The 21,050-nt window shown below is 35.6% G+C and overlaps 4 protein-coding genes across 50 annotated transcripts in view; 2 read left to right on the top strand and 2 right to left on the bottom strand.

Annotated features, from left to right (window-relative positions):
• The window catches only part of LOC123314896 (modifier of mdg4-like), a 41,590-nt gene extending 34,310 nt beyond the window's left edge, over positions 1 to 7,280 (bottom strand). For 41 of the 45 annotated variants that reach the window (XM_044900311.1, XM_044900341.1, XM_044900319.1 and 38 more), the window contains exons 1-3: positions 7,113 to 7,279; positions 6,639 to 7,003; positions 6,142 to 6,559 (exon numbers count right to left, since the gene is read on the bottom strand). In XM_044900311.1, coding sequence (XP_044756246.1) covers positions 6,142 to 6,559; positions 6,639 to 6,995 — 775 coding nt within the window. In that variant the 5' untranslated portion in view covers positions 6,996 to 7,003; positions 7,113 to 7,279. Of the gene's footprint in view, positions 1 to 439; positions 898 to 1,235; positions 1,639 to 1,991; positions 2,211 to 3,113; positions 3,238 to 6,141; positions 6,560 to 6,638; positions 7,004 to 7,112 lie in introns of those variants that run through there. The other 4 variants (XM_044900301.1, XM_044900302.1, XM_044900300.1 and 1 more) reach the window with 3 other exon arrangements.
• A 531-nt stretch (positions 7,281 to 7,811) lies between these two features.
• Positions 7,812 to 9,514, top strand: LOC123314903 (cyclin-dependent kinase 2-like). Its single transcript, XM_044900351.1, has 5 exons — positions 7,812 to 8,022; positions 8,437 to 8,647; positions 8,732 to 9,004; positions 9,058 to 9,261; positions 9,315 to 9,514. Exons 1-5 carry the CDS (start codon positions 7,898 to 7,900, stop codon positions 9,444 to 9,446), a joined length of 945 nt encoding a protein of 314 aa, XP_044756286.1. The 5' UTR covers positions 7,812 to 7,897; the 3' UTR covers positions 9,447 to 9,514.
• LOC123314901 lies at positions 9,471 to 11,350 on the bottom strand. 2 transcript variants are annotated; one of them, XM_044900350.1, is made up of 4 exons: positions 11,264 to 11,350; positions 10,967 to 11,148; positions 10,298 to 10,914; positions 9,471 to 10,234 (listed from the first exon to the last, which is right to left on the bottom strand). In XM_044900350.1, the coding sequence occupies exons 2-4, from the start codon at positions 11,136 to 11,138 to the stop codon at positions 9,836 to 9,838; spliced, it is 1,188 nt and encodes a 395-aa protein (XP_044756285.1). In that variant the 5' UTR covers positions 11,139 to 11,148; positions 11,264 to 11,350; the 3' UTR covers positions 9,471 to 9,835. The 2 variants fall into 2 exon arrangements, with proteins under 2 accessions (XP_044756285.1, XP_044756284.1); XM_044900349.1 differs by having other exon boundaries at positions 10,967 to 11,327.
• A 450-nt stretch (positions 11,351 to 11,800) lies between these two features.
• On the top strand, positions 11,801 to 20,710 carry LOC123315228 (nose resistant to fluoxetine protein 6). 2 transcript variants are annotated; one of them, XM_044900840.1, is made up of 13 exons: positions 11,801 to 12,165; positions 15,360 to 15,481; positions 16,257 to 16,418; positions 17,091 to 17,266; positions 17,843 to 18,003; positions 18,070 to 18,174; positions 18,511 to 18,681; positions 18,742 to 18,967; positions 19,018 to 19,183; positions 19,239 to 19,318; positions 19,657 to 19,882; positions 19,941 to 20,115; positions 20,175 to 20,710. In XM_044900840.1, the coding sequence occupies exons 1-13, from the start codon at positions 11,823 to 11,825 to the stop codon at positions 20,477 to 20,479; spliced, it is 2,418 nt and encodes an 805-aa protein (XP_044756775.1). In that variant the 5' UTR covers positions 11,801 to 11,822; the 3' UTR covers positions 20,480 to 20,710. The 2 variants fall into 2 exon arrangements, with proteins under 2 accessions (XP_044756775.1, XP_044756776.1); XM_044900841.1 differs by lacking the exon at positions 11,801 to 12,165 and adding an exon at positions 14,433 to 14,559.
• Positions 20,711 to 21,050: the final 340 nt, after the last annotated feature.

Raw genomic sequence — 21,050 nt, 5'->3', positions numbered from 1 at the left:
CTATTCAATGTTCCATTTTCTTTTAGTATATATAATCAGCTTAGGACCAACGTTCAAATGCCCCCCCAATTGTTTGAAAAGTTCCAAAACTTTTGTTCCTTGGTCTTCGGATTTCTGTTATTGGTATCTATTTACTAGGCCACACTGCGAAATGTGCTTCATGTTATTGTGATTGTATTAAAAACGTGTATATATTAGCCACAGGGTGGCTGTTCATATTCCCTGAGCGGTAGCTCACGAAACCAAAAATATTTCAATAGTGACAATGATTACAGTTTTGAGGAAACGCCTAAGGGGAATAGAAATTAATCAAAATCAGATTTTTTCCTTCGTTTTTATTATGACCGACCTGATTGTTCCATGAGAACAACATGTGATGCAAAATCTTTAACATCAACTAATATTCTACTTATCAGGACTTGAAATCAATTCAAAATGATGCAACTGTTAGTGTTTATTTAAAAAAATTGTATGACATGACAGATGTATATCGATAAAGAAGATTTAAAGTCTTCACAATTTTTTTGAAAGTCTCAAAATGACTCGATTTCAGTGAAAAAAATATTCTCGATGAATTGAATACTGTAATCGAAATAAAATAAAAAGAACTTCATCATAATAAAGGTCTTCAACAACTCGATAACAATCTATTCGCACCATCCTACTCATCACATTGCTTTACATCAGAGTCCAAATAACTGATTGTCGTATGGTTGTGTCTATTTTTAAGAAAAACAACCTTGTTACCAATCGTTTTGATTCTAGCCCTACAGCCGAATCTTCTGTAGTGAGAACACCCCCAAAAACCAGCGTCTCCATACTTTTTATCACAAAAATAGATTTCCTTCTGGTAACACAACTGTAATCCCCTCGGTGTTTTTATAAAGTAGGAAGTGCCTGAAAATTCCCAGATTAAGTTTTTGGATACTTCTCACTTTCGGAAAAAAAAACTATACTTACAAAAGATCTCTCTACTTTTCGATGAACTGATGGGATAGTCAACTGCCAGCGACGAAAATGTAAAACTTTTCAAATCAGACGACCAACCCTCAGAATAACAACCTATGCATGTATGCCCCTCTGAACAACAATGTTTTTAGTTTAGAATTTTTAATTATGTAATGACTTCTTTTGAAAATTGTGAAATTAACCTCGGGGATCTTGTCGATCCTGTTGAATTTTATCAAATTGAAGAGTGTTACTTTTTCGTCGCTGTAGTTTTAATAAAACAAATATTTGGTATTTAAAATAAGTATAATTAGCTTCATGCAATACACAAAAATTAAGTAAACGTTTGGAACATATATCTACAATGAAAAGGGGAAACCGATTAATTAAATACTGAAATAAATTTACAATCAACGATCAACACCTACAAAATTATTTTCAGTATAATTTTATACTTTCTATACATTTTGTTAGATTCCATTTCAGTGTTACTGGACTTTTCTGTATAACGCAATCGGAATGAACATATTCTTGGAATACATAAAATCATCCATAACATAAATCTAGAAGTGAGATTTCTTGTGTTTCTCCCAGTTTCCACTGGCTCAATGTTCATCTGTTTGTCTTCTCCATCGGTTCATCTTATGCCTGATGTGGTCGAAAGGAGTCTCTCTAGCCGCGTTAGGATACCTGGAAATAAAACAGAGGCATGTTGGACTAGCTTAATTTCCAAAATCGGGGACTTTTAATGACTTGTACTTCCCACAAATCGTTACATACGTCGATTGAGAGAATATTGGAATCAAATTCGTAAGTCTTTCTCCATGTAATAAATTATTCAATTTGATTATTCGTATTTTCAACATTTTTTCATTACCCCTTACACTTGAAGTAGATTTTAATCTATGCTTCTGATACTTTGATAGCTGGGGGAATTGGCAACTTCGGCGACGTAGCCGAGGCCAGCAAAGAGGTACTTTTAATCTCTCATTAAAGATTTTATCGGCAAACCGAAAGACAAAGATGCCGATGAGAACACTTACATCTCGCTTAGGGTAGCGTATACAGTCCTTGAAGGGACAGATGGATTCTTCAGCATGACCTCCTTCAGCTCCCTCATGAAGACGATCTTCTCCTCTGCCGAATAATCAGGAGGATGGTTGTGCGGTTTATTGATTTTGATGTCGTCTATCGATCCGTCATGTGGCAGTACCGCACGAGCGTGACAACCTAGTCTTTTGTACTCTAAACATCTGAGATATCTAAAATTGATATGGATAAGACGGACTATCTGGCAGCGTTGTAGATTGAGGGAATATACGTCATCATAACATTGAAGATTTGGAGCGATGAAGAGACCATTTCTTCAGATTTATGGTCAATTTATTCGTCTTATAAAAATTAAATTACTCAACGGTGAAAATTTGAATATTTGTGCCTTTCGTAATACTTGGATTTTTGTTTTATGACTAGGTATAACCCCTCTACGTTTGTTCAAGTGAATAACCATTGGAAAGTCTGAAATACATAAAATCGATCTTGACCTCTCAATGAATTGTTTCCTTCCCATTTTAAGAGATTATTGATCTTATAAACACAGCCCTTGTCCTAGGAAGACTCATTGGGAACAATGTTATGAGCGAAGTTTGAAGAAAAACGAGTGAGAAGGCTTTTATATTGTTACACATCGTTCTTCATCTGAAACATGGATCAGAAAAACGATATATTTTCCCAGAGTACCGACTGCGCTTTGAAAACAATTTAACGATTAAGAAAAAATTGAATTATCTAACTGCCGCGCTCTAATGAATGGGGTACGTCACATTCAAAACCGCTCATTGGTTCAGCTAGTTTTTTGGGTATGGCAAGGCATCGCCTAACTGAATACATGATTTATTGTCCTTAGGCGATTTTCCCTAAGCTAGAGCCTTGTAAAAAATATGTTTCCTATATTTTTCGAAAATAATTTGCATACGATTTTCAACCTACACGAATTCGACATCTTTCAAGTAACTGAGAGGAATAATCAACTGATAAACTAGAGATTTCCTGGTCATTGTGTCACTTCTGCTCTAACATACTGACATTGAGCAGGAAAGGAAAAGATATTTCGACCGGCTTCAATGGATATTCACTTGAATTGCCATTGCCATTCAGTTACTCACATCATAGGAGGATTTCCTTTGGTAATATTAACATGAAAAACAAATCCATCCACAATGTATCGAGGCATATTCGGTTTTCTCCTTTTGAATTGTTCCAATGTTCCAAATGTTTCATTTTTCGAATCTTGAAGTAAAAATTATCCATTAGAAGTTGTACCCTAGAGATTGGCAATTCGTAAGTGGCTAACATGCTCGGGAGCAATAAATTAATCTACTACTTTCTTGAATGTTTAATGTGGACATCACTTTCGAGTACTACACCATGACTACTGGCATAAACGTGGTGATAATTAGCCTAAATGGTAGAGCAATACTCCGATGTTCCAAAAATCTCCTCTTGTGTAGATGCATTCCCAAGGATTCGCTCAGTAAATACGTTACAAAAACTGCTTATAACTAATTATTGACAGAAATTTCATACCCTAAGAACATGGATTTGGAATGACAATAATTCACAAGTCGTTTTTGAATTAAACGTTCAATCGAGCACTTTTTTATTCAGAACAGCATAAATGACAAAAATTATCAAATTTGTATTGTACAATCTTAACAATATTCTAATGTACAACAATAAACACATAAACAAGTTCAACTAAGACTTTTCCCTTATACATCTAGTAACACCTCACTGCTGCCCTTACAGTAAAAATTAACGATCTACTCTGCATTGCTGCCCTCTAACATCAGACAATCGAAGTTCTATACAAGATACCTGTATTTAGCAACAACCAAATTTCTCCGAAATGCGCATGCGCAAAATTATCGGATCTTATTAGAATCTACTCTGATGTACTTTTTAATTTGCTTGAATCATTCAATTATCCGCTATCAATTTTATAAATTTTTTCAGGTGTGAATCTTACAAATAGTAATCCACTCAATAAGTGGATTGTCTCTTTTTTAAGGGAACTATACTTACCTTAATCTTTCTTATTTTGATGACAGCGTCGAAACTCATTCCCTGCAAAGAAAATTCTCGAAGTACTGGAATCAAAATGCAGTGCCCCCCTCAGAAGTCCGAAACTTTGCTAGCTAGCGTATTTTTATAGAGATCTCAAGTTAATTTCATTTTTCATGATGAAATGTGACCTAATATTTCGATAATTGGTTTTATATTATTTCAGTTCTTATAAATACTGTCTCATATGAAACCAAACGTATGTTTATTCTCATCTAACACTCAAACAACCTTAGAACCATAATTATTGATACTTTCTATGTATTGGACTACTGAAAAAACCTCGTAATATTTCAAAATTCGAAAAATAACACGAAGAAAGTCGAGAATATCCCGAATGTAATCAAGGAGAATCGACTACCGTCATTCATCGTTCAAAAAAAACTCTCAGCACTTCACTGTAACTCGACATAATCATAACAGAAAAAACTGTCATAACAAAAAGGGTTTCAAATGTTATTCCGACACAAACTTCACAATCAACTAGTTCATTAAAAATTTCCAGCACAAAGTTTATGCTGGAAAGGGGAAAACCCAGCAAAAACTGGTTTTTCCACAAACATCACTTTCACCACAGCGCGCACCACAAGAAATTTTAGGACATCCAATAAATGACCTCCAAAAAATTCAAATGAACATTTGGAACAAAATTGATAAGATAAGAATAACACAAAAAATCCCAGAACCAAAGCCAGCCAGATATAAAGGAGACATTAAGATAAATAGGTAATTTAGAAAATTATGACTGTCCAAAAATACCACAGTGAAATTCAGCTTCAGTTTACTAAATGAAATCCACATAAACAAAAGTGACTAAAGCTGAATATCACAAAAAGGGAACAACCACAGAAAACTTTGTGTAAATCAACCAAACAATCAACTTATGAAATGTTTCTGTGGAAATTAAGGAAAATACAAAAAAAAATACAAACCTGCTAATCCGGAATTTCTTCAATTGCGAAGACATAAATATATTGTACACATTTTTTAAAGATATTGAATACTTGGAAAATAATCCTTTTTTTGCACACTTTCCACCAAATAAGATATGAATTCAGCTATGATAAATTTATCATAACTTTATTTGGAGAAGATCGAGAGGAATATTAAAGTACGAAGAATGAGCTTGATAATCAACAACTGTTGAGTACCTACATTCTTCAAAAAACATAGTTGTTTCTAACTTGAAAAAACTACTTTTAATATTCATCAATGATCTCCAAAAATATTCATATGGCAATAAAAATGCCATGGAAAGAGTGCCATTCTTTTTCCTCCATAACAGTTTGCATATCAAATGAAATAATAATTTTTATATCATAAGGCAAACATGATAATAAACCGGAAAAAGAATCAAGAACAAGGTTATTTTCAAGACCACAGTACCAATTGATACAGTTGAAAGTATTCAAAAATTGAAAAAAAAATCAATAGACAAAGAAAAAAATCAATAGAAAACAAATAACTACAAGTACAATTGATTAGTATTATTGAACAGTCATACTTTGGACAACACTTTGGACTGGGATAAAAAAATTACATAAGTTGATGAAATATCACTTTTCTGGGTACTGAAATATTTGGGATAAAATGGCAAAATGATAGTTGCTTGTAATTAATGCTGCTTCAAAGATTGTAGAGAAAACGATGCAATTAAATCAGCAGATGTACTTTCAGAGAATCAAACAATTGAGCTTTCGATCAGTAGCGAAATCAAGGAAACAAAACGTTTGCATAGTCATAGATGGTTCAAAAGGAATATTTTAAGAGTGATTTTTAGACAAGTTTTTAAATTTTTTTTAATCTGCTTCATCAAAATCATTTCCAATTTGATAAGTTTCCCAAAAAAGAGCATCTTACAAAATGAGTGGATTCACCAATAAAAATCTGAAATGAACCGATTACTTTCGAAGTGTCCTCATTTCATTCAATATTTCAATTACTAAAACAAAGAGATAAGGGCTCCAAATATGGAAGAAGCAATAAATCATTTCATAGTTTTCTTCAATGTTCTCCCAGGAGTGATATTTCATGAACCTAAAATGAATAGTGATTAAAACCTACACCTACCTTGTCCTTCTCCAGTTCCTTCTGTACTTGTGCCTGCTTGTGGTTCCTCTTCGTTTCCTTCCATCATACTATAGTCCTCAGTTTCATCTCCAACATTTTCTTCCAGTCCTTCTCCAAATTGTTCATCATCGTCCTGAATGCTTATTGTTTGTGATTGATCATATGGTTCCATTTTAAATTGTACAAATTCAGTAGGCGCATTCGTTACAGGTTCTGTTTTTGTTACTATACTACTAGGTGCCATTTCAGAGGACGAAGTGCTTGACCTTTGTCTTTTAGCAGGTGGTGGGGCTACAGCTTGGGGTGCTATCTTTTTTGGTCGTGGAACAGGGGCACTTTGTTTATATTCTGATTTACTGTCTTCTAATAAATGTTGTACAGATTTTTCTTCTTGGTCGACGTCATTTTCTGTTGCATTCTGTTATTAAAATTTAAAGATCAATAAGGGATAACAAGACTAAACATATGATTTGTGATTAAATTCCAAAGATACTCACACTTCCGTCACCAGTGAGTCCTTTAATTTGTAAGGCCTCTGCAGTCTTAATAAAGGTAGTTAAATTTTCTTGACTAACTTGTACTTCGCCTTGGTACATAAATTGTAATAAATCACTTAACGCTACATACGACACATCCTTCATAAACACTATTGGATGTTTACACGGATTAGTCTTGAAAAGTTCTTTAAAATAGGGACTACACACTGAAAGCACCATCTTATGAGCTTTAAGATATTTTCCTTCAACCGCTAGAGTCACATCTACCAAATCTTCGTTTTCCAACAAGGAGTTCATGCCAGAACTCATGTTTTTGTGGAAATTATCCCAACACAGTGAAAATTGTTCCGACGCCATGGTCGGATCTGAAATAAAACAATAAAATTTTTAATTTCCTGAAAGGTGACGCCGTAATGGCGGACAATGATCGAATTAACGTTATTTAAGAATCGTATTTTGGAGGACAATTCTCACCTTTATTAAAGCAACTCTCTGGTGATGGGTCTTTTTAACTGCTTTGTTGACAATTTTTTGGTAAAAACTGTGGAAGTTCTAGTATATTTTCCCTAATTTAGATCAAATCAAACCACCATATAAACCAATGACGCCTACTACAGAACCCGAGCAACTGCCTCCGATCAAAATGAAGCGCAAAAAATCTACCGAGTAGTCACGACATCCAACGATTATTTCCGAAGGGTCTAGTAAAAAAAATCGACCGCTTTAAATCAGCGATGTTGCCAGATTTCATCAAATAATGAAAACTCAATTTTTTTGAAGATTCATTGTTTTTGAGCCTCTTTAGGTTTTTTACTGATCTCAAGATATTTCGGAAAGTTGGACATATATTTCAATCAAACATGCTCCTATTGATCATTGTAATCTGGTTGATTGGTCGATATTTTCCACTTTTTAGCGTCTGTACTGTTGCCAACAATAAAAATTCAATCACACAAAATAAACCTAGAGAAAACGCTATTTAAGGCAATATAAAATGGGGAAATGGTTGAATTTTACATTTATCAATTTTCAGAAGTGATATACGCATGTAGTGTGATATGTTTTTCACGATAAAGAGGAAATTCACATACTAACATATTATCGATTTTGTTCCTTAGGTTGGTAGAGCTGTGTGTGCGAATGGAAGCCTATCCACCGTTGACGCCTGCGCTTACCATTATAAACAGAAATGGCGGTGAAATTTGTGATAGTTTTCCCGCTAAGTTTAACGAACAGCTTGGGAAGAATATTCAGTTCAAATGGAAAAATTAGATAGATTTATTAAATTGGGAACTGCCGGCGAAGGAACCTATGGTGTTGTATACAAAGCTAAAAACAAACTTACGGGTAAACATGTAGCTCTAAAGCGCATCAAGTTAGAAAAGTGAGTAACTAATTGTTTAATCGGTAGTAAAAATTTCAGCTTTTGCTTCTTTAAAAAAACTTATCAGTTAACAACTGGTAAATGGCTGTGCAACTATGAATTTCTTATGGTATTGGAGTTGATTGATTAACCTGCAGGGAGACTTAGTGCTAACAATTACTAATATCGACCCTAATTTTAGCTGGATCTTGGGGTGCAATACGAAATTGAGCACCGTAGCACCACATGATTCAGCTTAGATTGGGGCCCTTTCCAACACAATTTGGAAACTGATTGGATATTACATAAATAATTCTGCTTGTGGAATCTCGAGAAAACTTTCAACAAGCGTTTATTCTGCTTTTTTTATTGTAAATCTTGTATTGCAACTTACTGGAATATTCTCAAAGTTGAATCTTCAAATAACATTTTCAGATTTTATAATAAAGGAGATTCTGAAGGGGTACCTTCTACAGCAATCAGAGAAATATGTCTTCTAAAGAACTTGAAGCATTCCTCGATAGTTGAGTTATTAGACGTTATGTACAGCACAGATAAATTGTATTTAGTTTTTGAATTTCTTGATCTGGATTTGAAGAAATACATGGATCGCTCAAAGGGGCCACTAAACAAGGAACTTATTAGGGTATGCTTATCTGTTGGAAATAAATCTGGATATCTTGAAACACAAACATGTTTATTTATATGAAAACAGGTTTTTTTTTTCTAGAGTTATATGAAGCAACTGGTGGACGGAATGGCCTACTTACATACAAGAACTATACTACACAGAGATCTGAAACCACAAAATTTGTTGATAGACAAAGAGGGTCATATCAAATTGGCCGATTTTGGTTTGTCAAGGTCTTTTTCCCTTCCAACTAGAACATATACACATGAAGTTGTTACAATGTGGTATAGGGCCCCCGAGTTGTTACTTGGTACGAAAATTTATTGCACAGGTGTGGACATTTGGAGTTTAGGATGTATTCTAGCAGAAATGGTAGGTTGGTAGTTCAGATCTAAAATTTTAGTGATGATGTATTGTTATGATAGATACTGAAGAAAGCTCTATTCCCGGGGGATTCGGAGATAGATCAAATCTATAAAATATTCAGGATAATGGGTACTCCAACGGAAGACATGTGGCCAGGAGTTTCTCTTTTTCCAGACTTCAAACCGTCGTTTCCTAAGTGGAAGCCAAAAGATCTCAAGGATTTGATTGTATTTCAAGATCCTGAACAAGAAACTCTGCTGAAGGTGAGTTTCAGCTATTATGTGAAGGTTTAGGTTATGTTTTTGGTATTTTTCAGAGTATGCTAGTTTACAATCCTACCCAGAGAAAAACTGCAAAGGAATTGACCAGAAGTCCATACCTAAGAAAAGCCAAATTGACTGCTCCAAATATGGATGCTTTCCCTGCAGAAGAAGATACAGAAGACTGAGGATATTTATAAATTGTTCACTTGTTTAATTTATGATGTTATTTTTTAATAAAAAAATTTTCATGTTATATTTTCTTATCTTTTCAACCTTTTCACTAAAAAATTCATTTAAAGTACTTAAAAAAGAAAAATAATTATGTGTACATTTCTCAAAGATGACTACAGATTGGAAGAACGAAAAAGGACTTCTTGAAAATCACCAGTGGTTATTTGGTGAATAAGTCATAACCTCAATTTTTGACAAGTATGTGCCAAGGGTCAGTTCATCTCACGATGCAACTCTATCATTAAATTGCAGATTCCACATTCAATGTAACATGTTTCATACAGTGGAGACTATCAATCTTCACTTTTTTCCACTTTATTCTCCCACAACTGGTAATAACTTCTCACGATTTGTTCTCATCATCACTGTCATAACAATATTCTCGCTTCACTAAACCACCGATTACTCTAAGAAGTCTCTTATAAATTTTGATAGTTTCCCGAATAGTTCTCCCATGAGAGTCTTTCTCAAAAAGCTCATCCTTCAATAAAGTAGGTATAGTGGATTCTAAATGTTCTAAATGCGATTTGATAACTATGTATCTGGCAGGCATAGATAAATTTTCGAAGTTTTTGATGCTCATCAAGGCAGATTTTTCCTCTTCGCTAAGGACACGATGAAAATTGGGAGAATTGTCGATAACACCCTGCAATACACTTCGGTCAACATCAACAGCTCCTACCAGGGTTTTTTCATTGAATTTTTCTGAGATGGTGCGGAAATAGTCGGATGGTTTCATTATCTGAAATAATAAAAATATTTAGTGGAATTCTAAGTTTCTAGTCTTTTTTATTAAGCTACTCACAGAGCATTTCAAGGAATTGTAGGCATAGGCTTCTTTGTACTTTTCCTCACACTCTTCAACAGGTTCGAACTCTTTTTTCCTCCTCGTAGGTCTCAATGATAATTTTTTCAACTTTTCTAGTTTAAAGGTCAAAATATCAACAACAATAAAGTCCGCCTTTTTCGGTTTATTTGATTGTGTCCCTCCTTCGCTAGCAGAATCCGATTGCTTTTCCACTTTACTGCTCACTTTTTGTCCTTTAGTTTTCAAAACAGCTTTAGATAATTCTGGCTTACATACATCCTGTCCTTTTTCCCTCTTCTGTTCCTGTTCTATTGGTTGAGGATCTTTTTCTCTAGGCACAACTGCCAAGTCTTCTTTGAGATTCAAGGAACCATAGGCAAATTTTTTCAGTAGCGTCTTATAATCATATCGTTTGTTGATTTTTATGTCGTGTATTGGCTGGGGTAGCTCAGCCATGTCTGAGGGTATTCTGACCGGTTTCAGTTCTAATACTTTGCATTGTGTTGCTTGATGTTTCAATTTCATGGATGACCCTAACTCGAATAAATTGTGCGATGAAGAGTTGTCACAGTCGGAGAAGAATAAATTCGTACCTAGACAGCTCTTGTATTCACCTAGAAATGAGGTTGGTTTATTTGGTAAAAAATATAATGAAGCGAGGAGTACCTTTGAATAAGTGATTGTTGAACTGGACCAGTGGAGATTCTTCGAGTCTTGCCATTCTGAAGAAAATCTTGTCATCGAAAAGATAGTCCTTGACCTTCTGGTCGAACTCCATGTATAGTAAAGTCTCTTTTATTGAAACTTCTGGGTCTTGATCTACTTCCATAGCTTCCATGGCAGTAGGGCTAATTCACAATCAAATATTTGATGTAGGATTTTCAATCTACACTTCAGTGTTACAAAAAATTCTTCATTTATTATATCTGCAGTGTGCTAGTGAGAAAATACATGAATATTCACCTTTTCAAATTGTATCGAAATAACTCTTCGGATTCGAACCTAGACCCGCAGATCCAAAGAGAACATGAAAAATTTAAATTGAGGTTATGTTGTGGTTGAGAACTCTTCTTCTTAGAAAATGGAGCGATAGTTATTTTTAAACAAAGTGGTTTTACATGAGATCGCATTCTGTGGAAAGGAGAGGAATTCTCCATACTCCATACTCTTCATATCACATTCAATAAAAATGTGTGAATTCGTCTTAAAAGTTTAAGATACTTCTTATTCGGAAAATGTTTTCGTCCGAATTTATTTCTAATTTCTGCACTTATATTAGGACCTTTAGAACAGTCTTTCAGAAATAAGCAGAATATGCGTTCACACTTTTCTATTTCTACATGAATTAGGCATTTCGGAAAATATATTTATATTCGTTACTCCAGTCCTCTAGAGTCCATCTATTGCTTCTTGCGGAATTGTCAGGAGGTGGAGAAAGTATGGGGGATCCAAAAGATGTTAAGAGACGCCTTATCTATCAGCTCACACCGCAACAACTCTTCGTCAAACGCGATCCGTGAAAATGACGGTCTTGATTTTCCTCCTGTTCATGAAATTTTTTCTCGTCGTTTGCGACGGGGGTGACCACATATCAGACTTTACGGTTTCCACGAGCCCCAAGGAGATCGATTACGCCGAAGGAACGGAGGTTGAGCCTAAGTACTTCCTCCCTTCGGTCCGATTGAGTGTTAAAAACGGTAGCGTTTTGGTGCCTGCTAGCCTATCCAGAATGTTGAACGTCTACGACACAGAAAAACTCATCGCATATTGGGGTGAGACCAAGAGGTCGGTCTCGGGGAGGTGCAGGAGAGACGTGGAGGGCTTCATGGACGGCTTGAGAAAGGCCGAAAATTGGGCTTTGAAAAGTAAGTTCTATGGAAAACTATTGGTAGAGAGGTGATTCCTTGTAGAAAAATGGTTTGTGGATGTTTCATATGAATTTTTCTTTTTTGAGCATCAGTCCCTTCTTAGATACAGCTCCCTTAAGATGGCAACTCTGAGAAAAGCACCTTTCAACTTTTTTATTACAAGCCGGAAAACTGGCAGAAATGAAATTCAGCAGTCTTTATTCATTATTCACCTCTAATACCTTGATTCATTCTGAACAAATTATGTAATATACTGCCAAAACTAACCGTTTTTGAGAAAAAATCCTATCTTCGGACTTTAATTTACCTAGTAGTCGGATATCTATGATAACATAGAGGGGAACATCAAAATCTTCTCGCTTCCATAGACTGTCGGCACCCTTTCATTTCTGACAGTTTTCTATTTTATGCCCCTTTCATTGATAGACCTCTGATTTTCCCACATTTCACAGCAGTAATAACTTCAATAAAATATTGAAATTGAATCGAAATGTGAAGATTCTTTCTTTGAAGCATGTTTGAATTTTATTTCATAATGTTCTACTCGTCCAGAAAATTTGTAATAGGAATTGAATCAGTTTTTCGAAAATCTTCAGTGATCATACCACACACAGAGGAGAAATCATATTCTTATTATTATTCTGCAACATGAGTTCATAGAGTTTGGTTTCCTAAAAATATTCAGTTCGATCTACTAAAATTTTTGTACACCCCTCGTACACTATAGTAGATACTCCCACGACTGAATAAGTACTTTCTTTTCCTCACAAACAATAAGGAAATATCATTGAACCGTACCAGCTATTAGATTTACATAAAAGTTCTTGTAATAATAATAGATCATTTTATTACCGGTCAATGCAAACTGAAAATTACAAATTTTCGTTGCATTCTAGGAAGCACAGATTCTGGGAATAATGAGGATGACAATAATGACATTATTTTTACGTAATTCCATACTTGGTTCATTATTTCGAACAATGAAAAGTTTGGAAACAAAACGCTGCCAATTCTCCAGTTGATTCCCCTTTTTTGATGAAACTTCAATATTGGATTTTGAAAATTGGGAAGAATATTGGGTCTTCTGAAATAAAACCTTCTCAGTAAAATGATTCGAATCAATTCCACACGAAAGATATCGAAAAATGACTTGATTGAGGGTTACGTGGTCAAGCATGCAGACCAAAATGAAAATTTTCACTTTTCTCTAGATAGCAAACATGAAATATGGAAAGTTTAGGAATTGGGATTAGCCATCCGTTATTTACGAAAGGAAAACTATATAAACATGCAATGTTTAGACGTGTAGCTCTCTTTGTTTCGAATGTAGATGATAATTGGAAAACTACAGGTACAGTGTGACGCAAAGAAATTTTGTGGAATTCGAAAATTTAGATCTACGTCTTTTCAACACCTTATTATCAAGCAAGCTATTTGTCCCATTTTCCCTAAAAATGACATATTATGAGCCCATGAACCTTTAAAACTGACTATTCCAGTGCTGATTATTTCGTTGGGACTCATTTAACATTCGCGTGATTGAAGAATGAGTTTGCAGTTTCAGAGAAATCAAAAAATATCCTGTCATATAGGTTCTGCTTTCACCAACTTCCACTTTTGCCTACATATCCAGTACCTATGTACTGTTTTTAATTGTCATTGCGTCTTTCACAACTCGCTTTCGATGAGATCGTCCTTAGAAATGTCAATCTTTTGGTTGCTAGACACTTGGGTACCCATAATAATTGGCTCATAGTTATCTCATCAAGCACAACAATGAATCGATGTTTTTTCTACCATGTAGATTAGAAATCAGATACCTGTATATGTAAATCGACCTTTGTTGCATGAAGAAATAACATAATGATTTATAGACAAGAAAGTACATCCTTAAGGGCAATACAGTGTACTTTTTTAATGTCTCAATATTCGCTCTGCAACTTCTGATATTTCGATATTCAATCAATTCTGTCTGTGATTTTGGCCATAAAGTTTGATAGACCACTGAATAATGGCTCATAAATCACAAGTGACTTATAAATATCATAGATAATGCTCAAAGGAACGCAAGTATTATGACCACTTGATGGTGGTTAAATAATCTTTCTACGTTGGTGAATAAAGTTTGAAGAGTTATTTTCTATACTCGCATATTATTATGGTTTTAATTTGACTTGGATGATGGGATATAAAACGCTGTTGCTATTTTTCCACCCATAGAGCATTTTTGAAGTTACTGAGATGTGGATCTGAACAATAATTCGTAATAACCGAAGTAATCTCAAGTTTGCAAGTTTATGCAATCTCACGAAAATTATTTAATTCGTCTTCGTCTAGCTCTTCGTGTACCATGAAACGTGCAGATTATGTACTTTCCGTTTCAATTAGAACGTAAGTACACGTCAACTTAACCGTGGTGACTTCGAAGAAAGACTTTCTCTAATGGTGGAGACGGAAGAAATTGATCGAATGATGCTCATACGATGTTACTGGAGATAATGAAGCATTGTTGTGGGATTTCTATAATATCACTTGTTATTTTGTTATCATGCTGCATAATTTCGACTCAGAAAAGCAGGAATCATTTTGGGGGAGGCCATATCTCCCAGAAAAATCATCCTAGATCTAAATGTGTTACATATTCTGAAAGAGCAACTCTTCTAGTTAGAAATCTCAAAATTTCATCGACCTTGATGTAACCGTTCAGTCTTGACGATTTTTTAAATGACCCCATCTTTTTGGGAATTTTTCGAAGGTCAACTTGCGAGTCAATTATCTTCCAGAAGAATTACCACAGGTCAGAAAGTGATGCACATTCCGAAGAAGCAACTCTTCTAGTAATAAATCTGAGAACTACAGCGATCATGAAGCAACCGTTCGGTCTTGACGAATTTTTAATATGGGAAAAAGTATTTCTCCCAAGTTATCAAAAGGAGGGAAATATTGAGTTTTCTTGCTTCACTTGTAGCTAAAATCTTCTAAGTACGAAAGAATCATATAGGTACAAGAATACAAGCTCCATTCAACATAGTATAGGTATTCTATAAATGGTATTTCGTTTGAATTATAGCATGGAAGCCTACTTAAAACATTAAGACGTCTTTATCTAGATCTATAGACTATAGAAGTTCCAGGGAAAAGTTGAGTCTATATTCTATATCAATATTATGACTTTTGATTCTTGCTTTCAGTGGCTGATGCTAGTGGAAAGTATTCATCAGGATGGTTCTTCGGCAATCACTATTGGACAGGATCGAGGATTTTATGCGAAAATATTTATTCTGAGGAGAATGTGAAAACGAGTGTCTCTATGGTGAGTTCCCTCGATCAAAACCAAAATAATAAGCTTTTTCACAGTTACGCGGTTGAATATCAATAACAATAAGACACCGTGAATTGTATCCGTATAACAATTGAATTAATCTTCAACAACTGTGGACGTAACAACAAACGACTCTGAAAGCAGAAGTAATGGACAGAAAACCAATCAGAATGGCACGCAACATCAGGAACAAATTTGTTCAAGATGACGTAACGCGAAATCAAATAAAATTAGACAGAAAATGATCGTACCTTCGACGAATTTATGGAGCTAAAACGACCAACGAACCAAAACTAATATTGACATCCAATATTGTCCGTAGAAAAAAAGATACGATGAGTTTCATTGTTTAGATGTGTACATGGATGTTTTGTTGCAAAACTTTCAGTATATTTGCCTGTGGGCTATCTCCCAGAATGTTAGTCGCTCAAACAAAGACACACAATTCTGGAAGAATTCATTCATAAACTTAATTAGAGCATCCAAATCTTACTCAATCGTTTCTCTACGCTTAACATCATTTATAAGATTATGTAGCTAGATTTTATCAATGGATTTGTCTATTCTTTCCATCAGTTATCGACCAAAAATAAATTCCCCTTCGCAGTCCACATTTCTGGTTTGAAAATTGACCTGTGATATGAAAAATTGAACGTCGAATTGTGTTCGACCATTGAATTTAATACTCGTTGATTTGACTGGAAGTTTCAACTGCTGTGCCCTGTTGGGAAACATTTCTATTTCAATTTTCTTCTGTCCCTCATAGAACTCTGTTAGGCTTCCTAGGGAAGCTGAGGTTAGGAGGACGCCTAAGAGTCCAAGCCAAGGTGTTGAATACGAATCTACGTCAATATGGACATCTTCATCGCCATTTCCTGTTGACTTCTTCATGTTGAGACTTCATTTGAGAACGAATTTCACCACTGATGTAAGTATTTCTGTCTATATGTCTTCATTGCGAGTGCTGGCTCAAAGTTTCCCAACTTTACACGAGAATCATTTCATTGTATACAGTGTAACGAAATGAAACAAAACAATTTTCTAAAAAAATCTCTTAGAATCTTGTTACTGACATCATGTTAAGTTTGATGAAAATTTTAAATTTTGTCCTAGGCATTTGAAGGTTACTCGGTTAACTTGGTACATCTAAGTGCCTGAAATGTATGTAAAAGGTGGTCCAGAATTATGTACATTGATTTCCAGAGCTGATAGTATATCTACGTTCAAAAATCACTTCCAAAATTTGGAATATGACATAAAAAAGGTTTTCCATTCGCTCCTTCAAAGATGCAGAGACATATTTGGAAGTTCTACCAGCTGTAGAAATAACATAAATACATAATTCTGGACCACCTATACATTTCTCCCAATGATTAAAATTTCCAATAATGTATCAATTGATACATTTATAACTGCCAAAAACGAATGGCCTCCTCTGATGTTATAAGAAACAGTTCTATTGTTCCACTTTCGATTTTATTCAGCTATTGACTTATACGTGACCGAATTGAAAGACTTCCTAACGGAACAAGCAGTGTTTGTCGTACAATTCGAGACAAGTATCAAAATTCCAGAACAGTTTCACTCAGTTCCATTTCAGAACAAGATAATACACGTGGGACTATGTATGCCTGCTTCCTGTTCAGACAAAGATGTAGATCGAATAGTTAGAGAGACTTCCAAAGGACATTTTTATGTAAACGTCGACGTGGAAGCCGTGAGGTCACACCATGACCAATTCGTCTTATGGATGGACAAGACCTTCATTCTCCTTTGGTAAGCAGCAGAAAATCTCTTTTAAACGCCCTAGAAACGATGCGAAAATTGCATTTTCGAATTAGGACCAACCTGAGCATCACTATGGTGACGTTCCTCCATGGTAACCGTTGTCATGACAACGGTTACCATGGCACATCCAAGGGTTGTCATGGAGATATCCTAGGGAAGATTTTAGGTTAGGTTTCATTCTTATATCCGTCATTTTTGAATTTCAAACAGAAATTTCGTTGAAAAAATTCATTTCATTTCGGCATCTAACACATCTAGCGTGCTAAGGTGCACGAATTACATAAGATGGGTGGGATTTGAGAATTTCGCACCTAAAGAATCGATAAAATCTCAATGCCAGCAACGAATGTAAGAGCCGTTAGAATCGTCTTTATGTCAACTCATTAAATCGTAAAATGGATGTTCCAATAAGTGGATTATTCAATCTCTAGGCGCAAAAACTAGACCCACCTGAGCGTATCTTTGTTTTGGCATTTTCTTGTCTTTTTATTTTGCTACCCAGCTAAATCCTATCAGAACCTAAGAAAATAATTGACTCTAGACATCAGCACTATCTTTTTTCAGCTTGGTGACCACCATCATTATGATTATGCTGTTCATAGGAACAGGCTACGATTTATATTCTGACCACATAACAAAACAAAGAAAGAAACAATCGACATATAAACTAGTGAACGAACAACTGAAACTAGGAGTAACAGAATCAGATATGAAATCCACCAACGGTCAGTTGTAATTAAAAAAAACGACAACTTTGTTTCAATCTTCAGATATTCTTTTCTCGATTATAGGTAACCACGGAATCTACATCATAAACAAATCGGAGGACGCTAATTCGAATCTCAGCGAGGGATCGAATGAATCTTTGAATAAGAATAGGAACAAGTCAGTGTTTGGTAAGTTTTCACGAAACAATATTGCAAGAAACTGTTGTATATGAGTTCAGTTCCCTTCAAAAGAAGAGGGGAATTGAATCATATTCTGAAAAATTTAGGTTGACATTTTGGAAAACAAAGATGGCATCCATTTCCGGTACAAAAATGGCGCTTCCCCGCCATCTTGAATTCAATTTATGAGCACTCCCTGTCTCTACAATCGATAATGGTCGGAAAACTAATCATTGACAGTTGATTTTCCAATGTGCTGTTTGAGTTGATCTGCCTTTGTGTTCCTTCAAGGTTTTCCTTTGTAGTATCGGCCATCCCTCTTGAATATTAATTGTCAATTTACAGATTTCGTGGTGAGAGAGATACTCCTCTCTTTTTCTGTGAGGATGAACATGAGGATCATTTGCGATCAGTCTGTTGGTAGCGACACCATTCCGGTCATTCATGGCTTGAAGTCCATAAGTATGGCTTGGGTAATATTAGGCCACACCTGCATCATCGCATTCAAGTATTCTGGTGAGAAACGACAAAATCTTCAACACGCATTCTCCATTATTATCCTTAATTTTCATTTAGACAACATGGAGTTCCGCAGAGTCATCGAGAAGGATTTCCTGTTTCAAACAATCTCCAACGGAGCATTCAGCGTTGACACCTTCTTCTTCGCCAGCGGTCTATTGGTCTCTTTTCTCTATTTCAGAACTAACGCTAAGGGAAAACTCGAACCTCTCACCAAAGGCAAGAAAGGATTTTCAGCAGGTTTCCTGCATTTCTTCGGTTTGGTCTTCTACAGGTTTTTGAGGTTGGTTAGAATAACCGAAGTACAATTTAAGGCTCACGATTTTTTCCCAGGTTAACCCTACCCTACCTCATCACTCTAGGACTTGTCGATGTCTCCATGAAATGGTTCAATTTTAACTCGGTCTTCGAACCACCTACCTTGGACCACGAAAACTGTGAAAAATACTGGTGGAGGAATATCTTGTACATCAACACTTTGTTCCCCGTGGAAGAAATGGTAGGAAACCAAATGTATTGAGTATGAACGACCTGTAACTTCATTTCTTTTGCAGTGCATGTTGTGGAGTTGGTATTTATCAGACGATACTCAGTTTTACGTCATTGGGGCCATCATCCTCATTTTATCCACGAGGTAAAGTCATTTATTGATTAAATCAATCATATTTCTTAAGCAATAATGGTTACGAGTTACAATTTAAAACAGCGGTCCATAACTGGGCCTTGAAGAATTCCTGAACTAAAGTAAATTATTGGCCCAAAAAGGCATCCTTGAGTAACTCCAAATTTCATAAAATTTTGAACCTACTCGAAAAATACTTACCTCATCTAACTTGGCTCATCATGAGGTACATAAAAACCAGTAAAACATTAGATCGTCAAATCAAATAAAAATTTCACTGCTAAAAGTAAATGAAAGGGCCACAAAGCCACTTTTTGGGTATACTGAAGTGAACTCTTCCCTTCTTTTAGCCACTTCAAGAGTGCAGCATCAGTACTTTTAACACTGTTAGTCAGCTCTTGGATGACCACCAGTTACATAGCATACAGCAATAGCCATCTGCCAGGTTCCGATGATCCACTCGCGTTGTTCGACAAAATATACGACAAACCCTGGACGAGGTTAGGTCCTTACCTGGTTGGCATGTCTATAGGGTGGTTCCTCTTCAAGAAAAACTGCCAATTATATATGAACAAAGTGAGTTTGAACGTTTGACCACTAAACTTAAAATTACTGACTGAGTTTGTTTGAAAAGGTCGTTGTTTTTGTCGGTTGGACCATATCTACAGGCTGTTTGTTGGTGTTGGTTTACGGATTGTACGGAGTGAACTTGAGCCCTGTGAGTGGTGCTGCTTACAGCTCCCTGAGTCATTCTGCATGGGCCCTAGGGCTTGGATGGATTGTCGTAGCGTGCACGACAGGTTACGGGGGTAAATATAACGATTTCAATGCTCCAAAATTCGTCTCGTGACATCTGTTATGCTTTCAGGTGTCGTGAACAAAATTCTCTCGGCAACAATCCTATACCCATTTAGCAGGGTGACCTACTGCGCATACCTAATACATCCAATCGTGATACGAGCAATGGTGATGAGCATGGACAGTCCTCTGCATCTAGGAACCATCGTAATGCTGATTATATTCATGGGTCAAGTCGTCGCCTCCTATTCCCTCGCTTTCTTCATGTCTTTAGCGTTCGAGGCTCCAGCAGTATCAATGTTGAGGATAATGCAGAAAGTTGTAGTTTTCAAGAAGGAACAACAACGCGTTTTACTTCAGACTACGCCAACGTGAAAACCAACGAGAGATCGTTCTCACTGTACAAATTAGCCAGTAGGAAACAAAGTTACTATAATGATAATATTGTCCATTTTGAAATAATCGAATTGGAACTTCCAGTGTTTTAAGTGTAGAGTAGGAAAGAAAGGGATTTTTAATGGTTTAAATCCATCCTGTAGCTAATTGGTTCACAAAAATCCATGGAGGTAGGACCATAAAAAATGGATTTTTTCTTCAGGAAGTGTTTTAAAGCGAATTTCATCCTCAATTTGTATTCAGTACATTTATCACTTAAAACTTGATTGAATGATCTTTGTTCACACCTTTCTTCCATTCACCAAGACTTGGAGACACAATTATCAAGGATTAAAAAGATTCATCACTTGGATAATTGACAAAAACTGCCAATTCCCCAAAAAACAAATTTCTTGACAAGCAAAATCAGTCAAGAGAAATAAGAGACTTTTCTCGCTCTGTCCAGTATTACTCCTCTCATCGTGTTCTGTTTGTCTAGATATTTTTTGTTAATTGAACGTTTTTGTTAATTGTCCAATTATTATATTGCTTGGATTGGTCACTGTCAAAA

Source organism: Coccinella septempunctata, chromosome 6 (genome assembly GCF_907165205.1).
Source record: "Coccinella septempunctata chromosome 6, icCocSept1.1, whole genome shotgun sequence".
Classification (NCBI taxonomy): domain Eukaryota; kingdom Metazoa; phylum Arthropoda; class Insecta; order Coleoptera; family Coccinellidae; genus Coccinella; species Coccinella septempunctata.
This window is presented reverse-complemented; position numbering and strand designations above follow the sequence as displayed.

Excerpts from the sequence above, each read along its gene's own strand:
- LOC123314901 (XM_044900350.1), bottom strand. The coding sequence starts at position 11,138 with ATGGAAGCTATGGAAGTAGATCAAGACCCAGAAGTTTCAATAAAAGAG. Across the intron at positions 10,915-10,966 it reads CAACAATCACTTATTCAAAG|GTGAATACAAGAGCTGTCTA; the intron begins GTACTCCTCGCT and ends CCTCATTTCTAG. Across the intron at positions 10,235-10,297 it reads ACAATTCCTTGAAATGCTCT|ATAATGAAACCATCCGACTA; the intron begins GTGAGTAGCTTA and ends TTATTATTTCAG.
- LOC123314903 (XM_044900351.1), top strand. The coding sequence starts at position 7,898 with ATGGAAAAATTAGATAGATTTATTAAATTGGGAACTGCCGGCGAAGGA. Across the intron at positions 8,023-8,436 it reads AAGCGCATCAAGTTAGAAAA|ATTTTATAATAAAGGAGATT; the intron begins GTGAGTAACTAA and ends TAACATTTTCAG. Across the intron at positions 9,005-9,057 it reads GATGTATTCTAGCAGAAATG|ATACTGAAGAAAGCTCTATT; the intron begins GTAGGTTGGTAG and ends TTGTTATGATAG.
- LOC123315228 (XM_044900840.1), top strand. The coding sequence starts at position 11,823 with ATGACGGTCTTGATTTTCCTCCTGTTCATGAAATTTTTTCTCGTCGTT. Across the intron at positions 16,419-17,090 it reads GAACGAATTTCACCACTGAT|AACAAGATAATACACGTGGG; the intron begins GTAAGTATTTCT and ends GTTCCATTTCAG. Across the intron at positions 20,116-20,174 it reads GTGCACGACAGGTTACGGGG|GTGTCGTGAACAAAATTCTC; the intron begins GTAAATATAACG and ends TTATGCTTTCAG.